The sequence below is a fragment of the Octopus sinensis genome, linkage group LG20 (assembly GCF_006345805.1).
Source record: "Octopus sinensis linkage group LG20, ASM634580v1, whole genome shotgun sequence".
Classification (NCBI taxonomy): domain Eukaryota; kingdom Metazoa; phylum Mollusca; class Cephalopoda; order Octopoda; family Octopodidae; genus Octopus; species Octopus sinensis.
The window spans coordinates 25,273,538-25,291,159 of NC_043016.1; the positions used below are offsets into that span (position 1 = coordinate 25,273,538).

A 17,622-nucleotide genomic window follows, 5' to 3' on the forward strand; every position below is an offset into this window, starting at 1 on the left:
TTGCAATAACTATTTAAAATTGGGGTTTCATTGGACTGGCAACAAGGATCAACCTCTTCTGCTCTGTGTTGTTTAGGTGAAAAGACATGTTACCCAGCAAGTTGAAATTTCATTGGCAAGACTTCCTTTTGTACCCCACCAAAAACCCACCTTTTATTATTTAATTTTTTTTTCTACACAAACCCCCATTTTTGGCTATGGGGAATACAAATCTGCAAAAAATTGTCAAAAATTCTTCATTTTTAACTTTCTCAGAATTTTTTTTTCAAAATATACGGAAAAATTCAGCGATTACGATTCTGAAAAAAGTTTCCAAAAATTTTTGTAAAATTCTTTTTTCACAAATTTTTTTCTCAAAATATGTGGTAAAAATACGGAGATTATGATTCTGAAAAACATTTCCAAAAATTTTTCTTCTTAGGGTTAGGGTTTTAGGGTTAAGGTTAGGATTTTAGGGTTAGGGTTAGGGTTTTAGGGTTAGGGTTAGAGTTTTAGGGTTAGGGTTAGGGTTTTAAGGTTAGAGTTAGGGTTAGGGTTAGAGTTACGGTTAGGGTTAGGGTTATGGTTTTAGGGTTAGGATTAGGGCTAGGGTTATGGAAAAAAGTGAAAAATGAAGAAATGGTGGAGGGGCAAAAATGTCAAAATTTCGATTTTTGGCAATTTTCCGGAATCTCTCTATCCAAAAATGTGGGTTTTTGGCAAAAAATAAATAAATAAAAACAATAATTTGCGAGGAAATGAGTGGGGGGATGGAAGGAAGTCTTTCCAAAACATTTTACAACTAAAGACTCACATCTTCAAAGTAAAGATCTGAGAGAGAGAGGGAACAGTGGATGGGTGCATATCTATATATACACAGAGTATTCAGGCTAAATTTGACTATATTTTATGTCTATTTCTTTTTTGTCAGGAACTGCTTGATGTATTGGCAAACAGTCAATGGCACTGGAGAATATAAAGATTAAGGTTGTAGTTGAGAAAAAGTTAGCTGACATTGAGGACTGAAGCCATCTGAATATTGATAAAAAGTTACCTGTATCCTGATGATTCATGCCAGGTATCAAAATGCCAATATCAGGACTGCTGCTCAATGCTCAGTGAACATAGTGAATGCTATAAGACATGACAGGGACAGCTGCAACAGAAACTTCAAAGCCATGACCAGCAGGAAGGGATGACTGCAGCTGAACATTGAAACTCATCTCCACATATTTGAACAGGGCCTGAAGCTCTGTTCAGATGACTATGTGCTGGAGAGGATTGCTACTGGAAAATTACATGTGTGTAGCAGCAGGATTTGACCCTTGCCATACCTCCAGAAAGAGTTAGAAGTGGTTGTCAAGAGGCACCACCACCACTACCACTTGTGTCTTCTACTATAGCTCTGGGCTGACCTATGCTTTGTAAGTAAACATAATAGATGTAAATTGTGTGATAGCCCATTATATATAAATATATATGTACACATATATATCATCATCATTTAATGTCTTGTCCATGCTGGCATGGGCTGGACGGTTTGACCAGAACTGGCAAGCAGGGGAACTGCACCAGGTTCCCGTCTATTTTTGGCTTGGTTTCTATGGTTGGATGCCCTTCCTAATGCCTATCACTTTACAGAGAGTGCTGAGTGCTTTTTATGTGACACTAGTATGGATACTTTTACATGGCACTGGCAAAAGTTCTATTATGTGGTGCTGGCACAGATGCTTTTTATGTGGCACCGGCACAGGGGTTTTGCAGGCCAATCCTCTTCAGCAGTTGGGGTGAGGGCAGCTTTAAAACTTCTGCTGTGGAGGACAGGTCTTCTTGAGGATGGTAAGGTGCCAGATATCAAGGTATGTATGTATATATGTACTGGCATGCAGGATGAAACAGTGCCGGCGGCGGCGGCAGAGTGTAAAGTAGCGGCCAGAAGGCAGCAGAGAAGTATGCTGAAAGAGAGGAGGGGATTCTCTGGCTTTGGGTTAAAGAAAATACAGGAAGATTGGTTAATTATGATTTTATTCGATATATTCTCCTCTCAGTTTTGTACACTTATTGCAGCGGTCCTCCAGTTTTCCTAAGCTCTGTAAGAGATCTCAGAAGGTTAGGCTGCCAACCAGGTCTTTTGCAATACCCTTAAAGCCAGGAACTTTTCAGTACCTCCTTGTACATATGATGTGCTTCATCTAGCAAATTCATTCATAAAGCATTGGTCAACCTAAGGTGCTGTACAGTGTGACTGAACCTGAATGCACATGGATGCAAAGCAAGCTTCTTAATCACACAGCATTCCTGAGTACAAAGTATCTTAGGACTTTATATTCTTGCCTGCAAACTGTATGTTTGCATTGAGAGTAATCAATTGGATTATTTGGACATGTGCTTAAGAAATTCTTGACTCTTACTGTTTATGCTAGTGACAGGAGGCAGAATTTTACTTCAAAATGTACAGGGTCTAAACAGGTACTACAAAGAATCCTAACTGAGCTATTTAGAGTTCTGTCAATCAACAATCTAGACTGGCATTGGTTCTTTATTTATCTACTTCAAAAGGATAAAAGGCAAAGTAGACTTAGATGAAACCTGAACTCAAAGTGCATTGAACTGGAACAGATACAGCAAATAATTTTATCCAACATTCTATAATTCTGCTAATTTGACACAAATATATGTCACTTTTCATCCCCCCATATACGATTTGTGTTTCATCCCTCCAGAGTGAATAGAATTAGTACCACTGAAATACTGGGGTTAATTCGTTTGAATTATATGCTTCCACACCAAAGTTTGCTCCTTTGAACCTGTGTTAGAATTATTGGTGTCTTTAAGTTGGTAGTCTTTCTCGTTAATCATTTCAACTTTCTATAGATGTTGCACCTTCTTCCTTTCACTGGTTAAAGCTTTAAGCTGTGCTTCTACACAGTGATGTTAAATGCATTTGTGAAGGCAGTGAGCTAGCAGAATCATTAGCATGCTGGGCAATATACTTAGCGGTATTTTGTCTGTCTTTACATTCTGACTTCAAATTTCACTGAAGTCAACCTTGCCTTTTATCAAGACAAGGTTGACTTCAGTGAATTTAATCAATAATTTGGGATTGATTAAATAAGTACCAGTTGAATGCTCCTTTCTCTGAAATTGACTTATCCCTTCTCTGAAATTGCTGACAGTGAGCCAAAATTTTAAATCAATATATGCAATTGGCTGTGTGGTAAGTAGCTTGCTTACCAACCATATGGTTCTGGGTTTAGTTCCACTGCGTGGCACCTTGGGCAAGTGTCTTCTAGTATAGCCTCGGGCCAACCAAAGCCTTGTGAGTGGATTTGTAGACGGAAACTAAAAGAAGCCCATCGTATATATGAATATGTATATATATGTATGTGTGTTTTTGTTTGTCCCCCCAACATTGCTTGACAACCAATGCTGTTGTGTTTACCTCCTCATAACTTAGTAGTTCAGCAATAGAGATCAATAGAATAAGTACTAGGCTTACAAAGAATAAGTTGTGGGGTCGATTTGCTCAACTAAAGGGGTGCTCCAGCATGGCCAGTCAAATGACTGAAACAAGTAAAAAATACCCTGCAGGTTTTCTTACAGCTCTTTACGTTTTGAGTTCAAATCATGCTGAACAAAATTTTGCCTTTTGTCCCCCAAAGACTGATAAAGTAAAGTACCAAGCAAGTACTGCCCTTACACCTAAATTGGAAATCATAAAGTAGTGATCTGGCAGAATCATCAGAACATCAGAAAAAAATGCTTCGCAGTATTTGTTCCAAGTTCACCTACCATCCTGAAATTAAAGTATCAGTGAAGAAACTGGGATGGTGGCATCAACCAAACTTCTCCCTTCAAACCTCCTGGCATTGTATCAGAAACCACTCTATGTATTTGTGAAGGTCAGCAGTATTCTCTGCACTCAGTGATTTCTTTTTGTTTTTTGTCTTGAATTACCAAATAAAAAATATGGGGAGGGAAGTAGGAAAAGTTAGACACTTAAAATCTATTTGAATTACATAAAAAATTTTTGTTTGACAGATTTAAAATATTTATTTATAAATACATACATTTTGGACTATAAACGAGGTGTCAAATCCAAAGTTATATGTCAATAAAGTTTTAGGAAATGGAAGTGTTCACGTTCAGAGCGTTCTATTTTTCATGGAGTGTCATTGAGTGCTGAATTAGACAATACAATTCTGGTTAGACTCTCTGTAGTAAATAGCAAAATATATCCTTGTGATTATAATTTTGGTTATATATTTGATTGGCGATCCAAAGATGGTTGCTAATCACCTAGGTGGGGATAGCAATAATAAGTATACTTGTGTATCTGCATCCAGTATCTTGTTAATCCTTATGAAAAAATTCTGTCACCATAAAGAAAGGTTGATTCTTTTGTTATAAGGAAATGGAAGCATTAAGTTTTGTACATTCCAGTCTCTTAGTAACCTCCAAGATCTTTAAAAATTCTAAAGAAAAACTAATGCAACAGTTTTTAAATCTTAGAATTTCAAGAAAAACTTCATGAAACTATAAAGAAGTCAAACATTAGAATGAATTTTATGCAACGAGGAAGTGTTTCAAGACTGAAAGCTAGCATATAATTGTTATTTGAAACATAAGACACAAATCACTGACCAGTGCTACCCAGAGCTTGCTTTAAGTATTGATTACTTGGGCATTTGGCTAGGTGTCATGATTTGTGTTTGAGATTTCTGAAATAAAAAGACAAAATGAAAATAAAACAAATACTTTAGTCTGGTATTTACATGTTCAACTGCTAATGAAAATGAAAAAAAAAAAAAATTTAAGAGTACCAAAATTCATATTGCCAGGAGTACCAGCACCATTAGGGTAGGTTCTGTAACTACCCTATAAGTTATATTTGGAACTTCCTTCTTTGCCAAAAATTTTTCAAAGAATTTTGATTGAAAGGAAGTTATGAATGATGATATTCCTAAGAGACAATAAAATTTTTTGAGAAATTTCCATTCTATCATTCAGTCCTTTCTTAGGAATGACATCTTACTTAATAGAGTCTTGGTGGTGAAATAGCTGAATGGATAAAATATTTAATTAACGACTTAACAATGTGTATGTTTACTGCTCCAAGTTGTTGAGGATACTTAATGGTTTAATGCTTCAATTTTACTATTTTAGACTAATGTCCAACAAATGGGAAAGTTTTTTATGAAATCTATTTTAAGTTACAGATTCCATAACAGTAACCATTTATCATTTGAAGATATAATTTCATCATTTGCTACACACAAACAAATAGAATTAGAAGTTGTGCAAAAGCAAACATGTCTTTTGCATTAGATATGCAGGAAGTGAGGTCTAGGCCTCACTACAGATATAATGACACCGGCTAATTAGGTTGGTAATTGACCTAACAACAACGTGGACCTCTGTATAGTTGCTTGACCAACTAGAAATAGCCACCAAATCCCCCTTTGAATACACATGGCATTCTTGAAAAGAAAAGGAGGCACATTGGGTAATGTACTTCAAGATATGCAATGTCCATGGGGACAGTATAGTCATAGTTAGGTACACCCTTGATCATAGGTTTGCCTGATCAGTCATGGCTGATTTGGAGCTAAATATATATCTAAATTTTTAAAATGAGTTATTGCAATAATAATTAAAATTTTCCAGATGATTACTCTATTTTCTTTCATGTTTTACACCAATAATCAACATAACAGATAGAAGCTGATATTAAATGTCTACACTTTTATTACTACTATAATTGTCTACAAAATTTATGGCTTTGTGCCAAGGAAACCATTATTATCGTTAATGCATGGAAAATGTGGAACATGTAAATTCATGGTATCCATTCTATTTATAATATATGATTAGTTTTTTAATGCTTTTGTTCAGAAAGAAGTTCAGCTTTATATGTATGTATGTGTGTGTGTGTATGTGTGCGTTGTATATATGTCTGTGTGTATGTATATATATAATTTTATTAGCACTTCATTGCAGATATCTTTACACTTATGACAGTTAATCCATAATCATAATTAATTCACCCATAAATTGATTACAAGATGTGAATTAATGGCTAACTCATTTTTCTTGTTTGTTTATTGGGGGGGGGGGTGGCATGTCTAAAATGCAGCCCACCCACTTTGATAGCAACAGCACTGAATTTTACAGATGGGAAATCTTTCATATAAAGAAGAAAGGAAAAGAAAAAAACAAAACATGCACAGCAAAATCAACAATTGATATTTTATTTTATATATATATATAATTTTATATGTAAATCTGTTATTTTTGTTTCAATAAATTTATTATCAAGTATGGAATCGAAGAATTGTAAATCCAACATCGAAAATGGTAATTTCGCAAATAATTCTTCGGAAAACACCAGAAAATCCCCATCCAGTATGAAAACCGCAACTATCATCAGTGTCTTTATTTTCCATGTAACAAACATAAATAGAGAGGGGGAAAACGAAATTGCTGAAGTCTAAGAGAGAATAAGTAGAATGCAACACGAATCGAAGTGAAAGACGAAAAGAATATCGCGGAGAGGAGACACTGTAAAGGCGGGGACTTCTAGCTTTGCAGCTGACTTCCTGTTACATAGCATTATGACCGGAAGTAACGAGACATTATCATGCGCGTACCTGCTCGGTCATATCTGTTAATTTCTAACCAATTATCCTCTTGGTTTTTATTTCTGTTACATGTTGTATATGTGATGAACCAGTCTGCAGTGGTGTTTTTTGTTTTTCTCTGTAATTTTTCAATCAAATAGGAACTTAGCTTCCTGTTACGTGATTTACCGATAAATGATATTTAATAACGATCATCGCTTCAACCAGTGTAAAAATAATTATTTGTTGAAACTTCTTTCTAGTTTAAAAAGCACAGATTTGTTTCTGTGTTCACATTTTGATATTTAGGTTTGTTTCTTGCGTCGTACAGTTTGTCTGTCATTTCTGCCATGTGTTTGTAAATTGTTTCCTGTGTGCGTGTGTGATGTAAACTCTATTTAAAAAAGAAAAACTTTTTTGTAGTTGAAACTGTACTTTATAAGTCAGCTTTAAATATCTGTTTAAATTAATTATTTTCATTAGATATTTTAAAACTACAATTTCCATTTAAATGTATAATTGAAATAAAGTAATTCTATCGATTTCTTGATAAGTGGGGTGAATTATATTAAAATAAACTGCTAGCTGCTTGCAACCATCGATTGTGACTGACAATGCATTTTGCCTGCAATTAACCTGCCGCAATAGCAGCCGTGATACATTTACTGAATTTGAGAAACTTCGGCCTTTTAGGGCAGCAGTGGTTCTCAATCTGTTCTGTTCCGTACCTCCATGAAATGTTTAATTTTCGCATCCCCTACAAAGCTAATGTCACACGAAGATGTAAAAGTCAATTTTCTATTAACTATTTATAAAAAAAAAAAATTGAATAAAATATAGTACTGTGGGTGAAGACCTTGCCTCCCTCCAATGCTTTTGGCTCAGTTCATAAAATGTAAATTGAGCTATTCGTAAAAATTGTAAACAGTAAAATCAATTACAACTGTGAAGCAAAATTCTATGACTTTATTCCTGACTTTATCAAAACAGATTTTATTTGCTGATTGTAGATTCAGGAGAGTTTTAGATTTGTCTTAATAAAAGACACTTGAATTCATATTCACACAAGTATGTAATTTTAAATACAATGAAGATACAGTAATTGGTCATAATCTTTTAACAATTAAACCTACGTTTAAAGTTTTCGTGTGAATAAAGTTATTTTTAAGAGTGAGTTAATCATTTTATTCCGATGTGATAGAGTATATACTTTTCCCTTTGTCATGGCACCAAGGGAAGTGGTGACACCCCAACTTAGATGCCCTTAATCAAGCACTGTATACAATAATTTCATTATTATTATTATTATTATAAATTAAGCTTTTGCAACGGCTTCGGTAGTGGAACTTCAATTTTTAAGCGCGTAACTGTTTTATTCAATATAAGTTATAGTGTTGCTTCTGTTTTCGTAGTTTTGTTATTACTTTTTCAAATTTTCACAACTACATATATTTTATTAGTTTCAAACAAAACAAAATATTTCATTATAGTTTCCATGATGGGTTAGAACAGCACATGGAACATTCTGTTGTCTCTGTGGCACTTAACATATAATCATTTCTAGTTGGTGTATCAAAGAGACAGTTCAAAGATTAGCAGAATACAAAACGAGGAGAATATATCTTACTGGCTATCCACTTTGGTAGTCTCACTGTTGGAATGGTACTGAAGATAGGGAGGAAAACGATACAAAGCACTACCAAGAGAAGTATGCTAAAAGTAGTACTTGATCTTTTCAACCAGGCATTTACATGTCCCGTCTGCGAACCGAAGCAAGCACATCAAAGTTGGGATGCACATTCATCAATGAACATAGTCGTTACCACATATTATGGATGAACAATCTTACGCAAATCAATATATAAATATATGTAGTTCAAATTTACTGAGAACAAAAGACGAAGACAGGTGTAGTAACAAAAAGCAGGTGTATTAGTTTAACACTCGGGAAGAATGGAAAAGACTGATACGCTTCGAGCCTACGGATTAAGAGGAGGGATTAACGGTTCAACATGAGGAAATAGCCAGAAGTAGCCAGTATATATGTACATAGATATATATAGCATCAAAGAAAGAGTTTCTACGTGGCCACTCGATCTGCTAGAAACAATAACCACATTTTTGTTATATTACACCCTATTTTCTTAATACCTTCAAGCTCGACTAAGTTTGAGTTGGCATATACTACACCATCAACAACAACACTATATAACGTATGTAACCAAACTAGTACTCTACATCAAGTTACTACCTTTCGCCAACCTGAGGGATTAGCTTAAGAGATGTAGTAGATAACATTTCCAAATAAAACTCGCACAAATACAAACACATATGCCTGCACACACAAGATAATAAACGAATATATATATATACACATGCACGCACATTTTCTTGAGTTGTATTTGTTTACATATGTTTATCAGTTATTAAATTACATAATGACCCCAATATAACTAAGTGATACGGCCTGTCGCGAGACAGGCAGGCCAAACGATCTATGATACAGCAAAGAGTGTGAGAGTTGTGCGTTTTGTATATTAAAATACACAACGCATTGGGTTGCAATTTAAATGATGAAATCGAGACCAACAAGCAAGTAAACGACTTCAGAGCATTCATATGCTCCACCTCTTTCGTACAGCTACACTCCACTCCAAACCTGCTACTCAAACCTACACTTGACTCACACTTACATCTAACTCCCCTTACTTTTCAATCAGCATTGTTACAGTTGTCATGTTCAGGCTGCTCTCGTCAGCTACTCATGTTTCTTTCGAGATAATGAGAATGTTTAACGGACTAGGCCTCTCAGTAACGAAGATGACCATTTTAAATGAATCCGATTATTCCAAGTTTATTTTTTCCCCGTTCATTTAAGTAGATTGTATTGAAGAAATATTTTTTTTAGTTTGAATACAATATCTTCACTCCGCTACTAAGGGCGGCGACGAAAGTGGAATATAGCTTTAGCGTGCTTAACTGAAAGCAGCAGCATAGTAGCTGGATAGGCACAGACGGGTCAAGGAGGCTTTTTTTTTTTATAAATTTAAGACTCTTTTACAGAATTGATTCGTAAAATTTCATCATGGTAAGTGTTTTAAAACATTTTCTTTTGGTCTCTTTTACTAAAAGTCATATTTATGTAGTTTTCACTGATAATATATCCGTGTCGGATCGTGTAATCTTAAAACGATGTGCCGTTATTAAATGTCGAAGAGAGAAAGTCGAGTTGGCGTACATATGTGTGTATTCACAGTGATTCCTTTTATTGCTAGTTCAGTGCAGATCATTTCTATTTTCTTGTTAAAAAGACAAACACACACCCACACTTTAACTACTATCATTTTAATTTGTTTTGTAAGACATTCAAATTTCCGTTCGCGGACAAATAATCTATGCTAACGAGAGGAAAATGCAAATTTAGAGAGCTATCCTTTCTGATCGCTATATGTACATTATATGGACCACATGTAATTCACATTGTTTTGTATTAAAATAACAGATTTAAATTTTACACATGTATCTGGAATTATATATATATTTAAATATGTACTCTCACACACGTTTAGAGATATTAACGTTTTCCCTAAAACTAGCTTTCCATATTTCTCTTTTATTAATCATTAATTTTCGTTCGAAAAATTTCCGTCCAGTTTATCACCATTGTTATTGAATTATTTCAAGCAGATTTGTGTAGGAGACGGTGAGAATGTTTCGATTCCACAAGATTAAACGTTTTTACACTATCTTAATGAAATTCAGAAGGGTATATTTTGTCTTTTGTATCTATATTACGTGTGTCTCTTTCGATCGAAGAAGGATCCAGTCTGGTGTGCAAACTGACTGACTGCTCTTGCCTTGAACTGTGCTTTAGCTAGGAACACTAAAAAAAAAGAGAAAAAAAGGCAAATGTAGGTGGTGTATAAGCTTAGATTCAATATCAGCACTACCTGACAAGTTTGCTTTATGGTCCATATTAAAACAAATGTGAGAGAAAACAATTTAATAAATGGAAGAGGAAAATTGTAACTTTTTTTTATACGGCATGGTGTGTTTCGAATCAGAATGTTAATTTTTCTAACGATCAACTGCAGATTTAATGCTAAAGGCAACTAGTCATACCAAATATATATATATATATATATGGAATGAGTGATGGATGAAGAGAAGCGCTGTTATTTCTACTGTGGAGTTGTAGTTAATCTCATATTTCAAACTGTCATTGCCCTGTCGTCAGCACGTATTTTTTTTCTGTAACGGTAGATTTTTTAGTGTGCTTTATGAATCTTTTCTCATAAACCAAGCGATTGGCACAGGGAGAAGGAGGGGAAAAAAAGGAAGAAATTAATGGTGGGAGGAGAAACACCTATCCTAAGTAGAGATGATAGTCTTGTTTGTGGTTTTTTTATACCTATGTTTCAAACTGTACAGTCAAATTAACTTTCAGTGTCATGCCTCGTCAAAAGGAACGAATATTTATTATGATGGTTTTACAGTTTGGATGTAGTAGACTGACTGATGCCCGCTTTCTCTATGATATAACCAATAAACTCTCAAGCCATCTTGAATTAGTTGCATTGGATTAGGCTCTTCTGGCGATGTTTTGTCTGCTGCTACTTCTGTTTTCTCTCTCCCCCCTTCCATATCTCTCCCTTACACACATACTCTGCTTTCCTCTTTCCCTCTCTCTCTCATTTCACCCTTCCACTGTTTCATCAAATACATGGCCGAAATATCTCTCTGCCTGTGTTATATGATGATGTGTTGGTAAATAGTTTATTTTCAGTTCAGTTAATAATAATAATTCGACATTGCACGTTCTTGTAGGTTATTTGAATCATCAATGTTCGACATTTTTGATATGTGGAAGGAGGGTGGCAGCGACACGTAGAAATAGAAATTAAATAAATGTAGATGGAATAGCTAATTCTTCCTTACATCCACAATGTGTGTATCTGTGAACATGTGGATGGGCTAGAGAAAATTATAATTTTTCTTACATTATAAAAGAAATGAAGTTTATAAAAACATTATTTTTTTGGACGTGAGTGTTTAGAGGGAAAATGATTTATTGTGTTATTTAAAAACCACCAAAACATAAACTCTTGTGCCTCCATGTACTTAAATATCTCTATTTGCTGACACTATATCCACGCATACACATTTACAGACATTTGCTGTCACAAAACGGCGTTAGCTTGTGTGGGCTGTATGATTATCAGTATTCATTTTCTGGGGCAGTGTTTCAATCTAGATGCCCCGTCTGTTACCACTCAAGTTACCGTCTACGACAAAGAGATACGGTGTGATCACATTGTGTATGTGTGTGTTTGCATGTACGTATGTATTATATATATATATTTATAATATGCACGCAATATATATATATATGAATGTGTCTGTATAATATGCATACTTACAAATGCGTATATATACATATCTATAAGCATGCGTCCTTATATACATTTGTACCTACATGTATATGTACATATAGTATATACAGATGTAGATGTATATTCATATGCATCCGTATATGTATACATGTGAGTGTGTATATACATATGTCTATATATTTGTGTATGTATATATAGTTATACACACGTATATATATATATATGAAATTTACATATGTCTATAAATACGTGTATGTACACACACACGTATTCATATACAGGAATCCCTGACTTGATAATAATTCCTGATTTACATGGTTTATTTATTGTAGCCTGTCTTAACAGGAGATAAATTCCATACCACATGATCCCATGTGAAAAAATTTAAATCTCCTATTTTGTTGTCATAGCAACCGCTGCTAGCTGGTTGTAGAAGCCTTTTTTCCGTTTTTCTCTGTGACATCACTTCTTTTTTTGATTTAGAACATTTTTTTTCTGTATAGTAATTGAGAAGAGGGAAAACGAAGGTGAGAATGACTGCAAAAATGTAAAGTTATTTCAGGGAAGTAACTTTAGTGCCCATTTAGACTGGACGAAGGAATGGTAATGCACCCTTTGAAAGTAAGCCGAAAATTATAAGAAAAAATGACAGATGGTTACATCTTAGCAATGCGGTTAACTCGAAATTGGAACAAGATAACAGAAATAGACTGAAAATTAATTAGAGCAGATACAGCATTGAACAAAAGCTTTGAATCTACTACTGATCTTGAAAAGGGGCAATGAAGTAACAAAAACAAATTTTTATAGGCAGCTCTGGTAGTTTTTAAGGCTTCTTATACAATGTAAGAATTTAAAGCAAATCCACCATCCTTGTTAAAGGCATTATAAAAAGCATGTTGCTGAGACTGTTTTATTTATGGAAGTGTATTCCCTTAAACTTTCCTTGCTGAGGAAGATTTAAAAAAAAAAAAAAAAAGGAAAAACCCCATTCTAAATGGCGGTGCCCCAGCATGGCCACAGCTCATGAGCTGAAACTAAAATCAATCAATCATACCAATCCTGATTATAAAGTGTCAAAAGACAGAATAGGAATTTTAATGGTAGGAAATGCTGGTGACAACTTTAAACTAAAGCCAATGGTTATCAGCTGTACATAAGTCAGTAAAATAGCACGGTGACAAAACACCTTTTTGAAGCCTGGTTTAAGACTTGTTTCTGCCCAATTGCGAAAGAAATATTGTTTGAAAACTTTGTTGGTTTTGGATAATGGGTATCCTCCTACTGAGGGAATTGTGCAAAAATGTGAGGATTGTATTTTTGTCCCCAAACACATTTTGCCACCAGTGGATTTCAGGGTAACTGGAATATGCAAGTCATACAAGCTATATAATAATCCAGGTTCATTGGCTTTGTTCTGGTAGGAACTCAGTATTAAATTGCAATTGAAAACATTTCTAAGTTGGGGCAAGTGTTATATATATATATATATATATATATATATATATATATATATACACACATGAATATATACATATGTATATATATATATATACATACATATATATATTTATACATACACATATATATATACACATGAATATATACATATCATCATCATATATATATATCATGATATATACACACGAATATATACATATGTATATATATATATATACATATGTATATATATATATATACATACATATATATATTTATACATACACATATGCATGTATATATATATACATATGTATATATATGCATGTATGTGTATACATATGTATATATTCATGTATATATATATATGCATTTATGTATGTATATATATGTATGTGAGTGTATATGTGTGTGTATATATGTATGTGTTTATATATGTGTGTATATATATATTTGTGTATATATGTGTGTATATCTGTATGTATGTGTGTATATATCTGTATGAATGTATGTGTATATATAGTTACTCAGGTTGTAGCATCTTCGTAATTAAACAGTTAATTGACTTAGAAATAATTACAGAGGCCAGGTTATGAAAGTCACTGAAAGAGCCATAGCTCAATTAATTAGGAAGAAAGTTAACCTAGATGAGATGCAGTTTTGTTTTGTGCTGGGGAAAATTACTATTGTGCAGGAGAAGTATTTAGCTAAAAGTAAACTGCTGCATTTGGCATTCATCAACCTAGAGAAAGTCTTTGACAGGGTGCTTGCTCCCTCACTTGGAAGTTGTTGTGGAAGCTAGGAGTAGATGAATAAATGGCGAGAGCCATACAAGCCACGTGCAGGGATGTTATCGGTAAGGTGAGCATTAGAAAATAGTACAACAATGAATTTATAGTGCAGGTAGGAGTTAATCACAGTTCAGTTATCAGTTCTGTTTTATTTATCATTGTCATCTAGATGATATCAGATAAATTTAAAACTAGTTGCAATTGGGACTCTTCTACACTGATAACCCTGTTCTTGAGCTGAAGCTATTACAGAATTAGAAATGAAATTCTAAGTGTGGAAGCAAAACTTGGAATCAAAGGGCCTTTAAAGTTAACAGGAAAACAGACAAGACATTAATCCCTTCAGGTAAATGGTTCTGTTAGATCTGTGGAAGATGTGTTCATAGAAATTCCATACAGTGTAATCAGTGCAAACTGGACGCATAAGAGGTGTAGTAGAATCACTGGAAGGTTAGCAGAGAAAATAGACTTTGTGGCAGATGCATAGGTGCAATAAACACTAAGAGCACATTCAAAATAAATTTTCTTAAACTGAGGTCAGTTTATTTGATTAAAATTCTTCAAGGCAGTGCCTAGCATGGTTGTAGTCTAATGACTGAAACAAGTAAATGAAAAATTATATATATATATGTGTATGTATATAATTATTTATATATAAAACTGTGGCATTGAGTTCAGATCTTACCAGAGTCAACTTCACTGTAAGAAAAACAGCACCATGACACAATTCACTGTGTCAGAAATTTGGAAATGTCATGCTGTACCGCTTGGCATTTGTACCAGAAGCTCCAATACGAACATTTCAGTGTATTTGGGTGTTAATCTGCAGACAGTGCAATCAAAGGACATGTACTGAGAATGATAAAAATTAAACATCCAGTCAACATCGTGGTGTTTGGAGTGATAACTAGTGATGGTGACATTATGCCTCCATCCTTCTCCCCACGCCGCCTCAGACTCTACATGGAGGCCTACATCAAGTGCCTGGAGGAGGTAGTGCTGCTCTAGTTCAAGAGGGTGGCTGCTGGAAGACACTATGTCTAGCAACAGGACTCTGTACCATTCCACACATGCAGGGGAACCCAGTCATGGGTGTCAGACAATTTCTGTGACTACATCACCCCTAATATCTGGCGACCTAACTCCCCAGACTGCAACCCCCTTGGTTATTATGTGTGGGGCACAGTTGAGCAAGAGACTAACAAAACTCCTTGTAACACTAAAGATTAACTGAAGGCAAGGATTATGGCAGCATTCACCAACTTAAACAAGGAGATTTTCCTGAGGAGTTGCAGGAGATTCCAAAGTTGTCTGGAGGCCATGGTTGAAACCAATGGCAATTTTATTGAATAAATTTACTCTTTAGTATTGCAGGATATTTTTATGTTATTTTGGTAAATATATCTGTTAAAATGAGATGTCAGTGTTATTTTCGTTTCTGTGGTATTTAGTTTATTCACTGCACCCTGTACACGCACACACATATGGTATGCACATATTATTATATTATTGATATACATATATATATGTACATGTATCTATAAACATATGTTCATATGTATACATATAAATATGTATGTTTGGGCTGTATGTGCGTGTATGTTTGTGTGTGTATATATATATTTATATATACGAGCAAAACGCACCCCCATCCCCGTCCAATGGACAGTGCAGAGTTGTCAAATATTTAAACCAAATTTTCTCAAAACAACTTGCCCGACCGTCCCATAGACCTCCCCTTTGAGAAACATTAATTTAACCTAAATTTGAGACACCAGCAAAAGAAGAAATAAAGATAGACTTTTTTTCTGTTCCAAAGAAAAACGATTTTAACACACAAATATGCAACCAAAGAGTTTAAAGTACCAGTAATGATAAGGCTGTTGACTGGGAGAACACAAACATGGTTTAAACAGTAAGCTTGGCAGGAAAGAAATGTGCCTTTAAGCAGTACAAAAACACAAAAAAATGGAAGGTGCAGTTATGTACAGGTTGATGGAAGAAAAGCAGGACAAAAACGGCTATATCAATCGCATTCTCACCTGGAATCGATTTTTGTAATCTTTACAAGACTTATACACGCCCTGATACCGTCGGTATCTACATAGCAAATTTGAGCACGATCGGATGGAGGATGCCCGAGATCCGAGAAGACACACAGACAGAACGGAATTTTATAATAGATATATATATATATGCTCATACATACATATAATCAAAGCAGCATAATATCAAGTAGTTATAATACTGGGCTGACTTGGTACTTCAACTTACGTGCCTAATTTAACTGAATCTATATATGTATGTATATATATATATGTATGTATATGTGTGTGTGTGTGTGTGTGTATATGTTTATATATTTGTATGTGTGTGTGTATATATATATATATACTTCTACTCAAAAGGCTACAAATGTACTGTTAGGAATGTTTCATGTGTATGTATGCATCTACGTGTGTGTGTATATATACACACACACACACTCATCTGATGATCATTTGGTCATTTGAGCTTGTTTTTTCTTGAGTCATCTTTCCACTGTTCTCCATGTTGTTTATGTCTATGCCCCATGCATAAGCCTTGTCCACAACTCATCTTCCTAACACTCCAGCACTATTTATTTGGTTGCTGTAATTAAATGGATGCAGAACTACACATATTTCATTCCCTTTTTGTGCTACCCATTATCCCTCTCCTGGGAAACCACTTCCCTTGTCACTCCTCCTGCATTCCCAATATCATCCTTTGCCACTTTATTTTTTATTGAACACACCTTTCCCCTGAAGATCTCATATCTGCTATTGATACCTCCCCACCACAACCATTGTTTATCATTCACCATTTCCAACCCTGCATACCCCTGCTCTGTCTCTTTTTCCTGCTCCTTCCACCCCACAATTCTCAGCTACCTACAAATTAATTATACAGTTGCTCTTCACCCTCCCCTTTTGTGCACTGCTACTTACCACCACTTCCTTGACCTGCTATTTTTCTTTATCTTCCCTCTGAAAACTGAGATTCACCATTGATTACATCTTCTCTATTTACCATTCACTGCATTTACCTCTATTTCCAACTCCAGCCTTCTTTATTCTCTTTTCACATTCTTGTGAATATTCTCATCCATTTATCTACAATTCTCTGTCCCTATTCTCTTTTAAACCCACCTTGTACCTTGAGGGTGTGCCTTGACATTCACCTTCATCTTCCTTTCCAACTGGGGGTATCTCTTACAGCAAGACATCTGTTCCTGTCCCTTCCTCAATACTACACTCCCGCTCAGTTGAGGGTCTTGTCTTGCAACTTACTTGGTAACCTCAATAGTACTGGTGTCATAATAAAAGAACCCAATACATTCTGTAAAGTGGTGGGCATTAGGAAGGCACCCAGGTGTAG

The 17,622-nt window shown here is 34.9% G+C and overlaps 1 protein-coding gene across 1 annotated transcript in view; it reads left to right on the forward strand.

The window, feature by feature from the left end:
• The first annotated feature begins 9,172 nt into the window (after positions 1-9,172).
• LOC115222473 (AT-rich interactive domain-containing protein 4B) overlaps positions 9,173-17,622 on the forward strand; it is a 78,037-nt gene continuing 69,587 nt past the window's right edge. Inside the window, exon 1 of the mRNA XM_036511618.1 lies at positions 9,173-9,687. Within this exon, the coding sequence (XP_036367511.1) occupies positions 9,685-9,687 (3 nt within the window). The 5' untranslated portion in view covers positions 9,173-9,684. The remainder of the gene's footprint in view (positions 9,688-17,622) is intronic.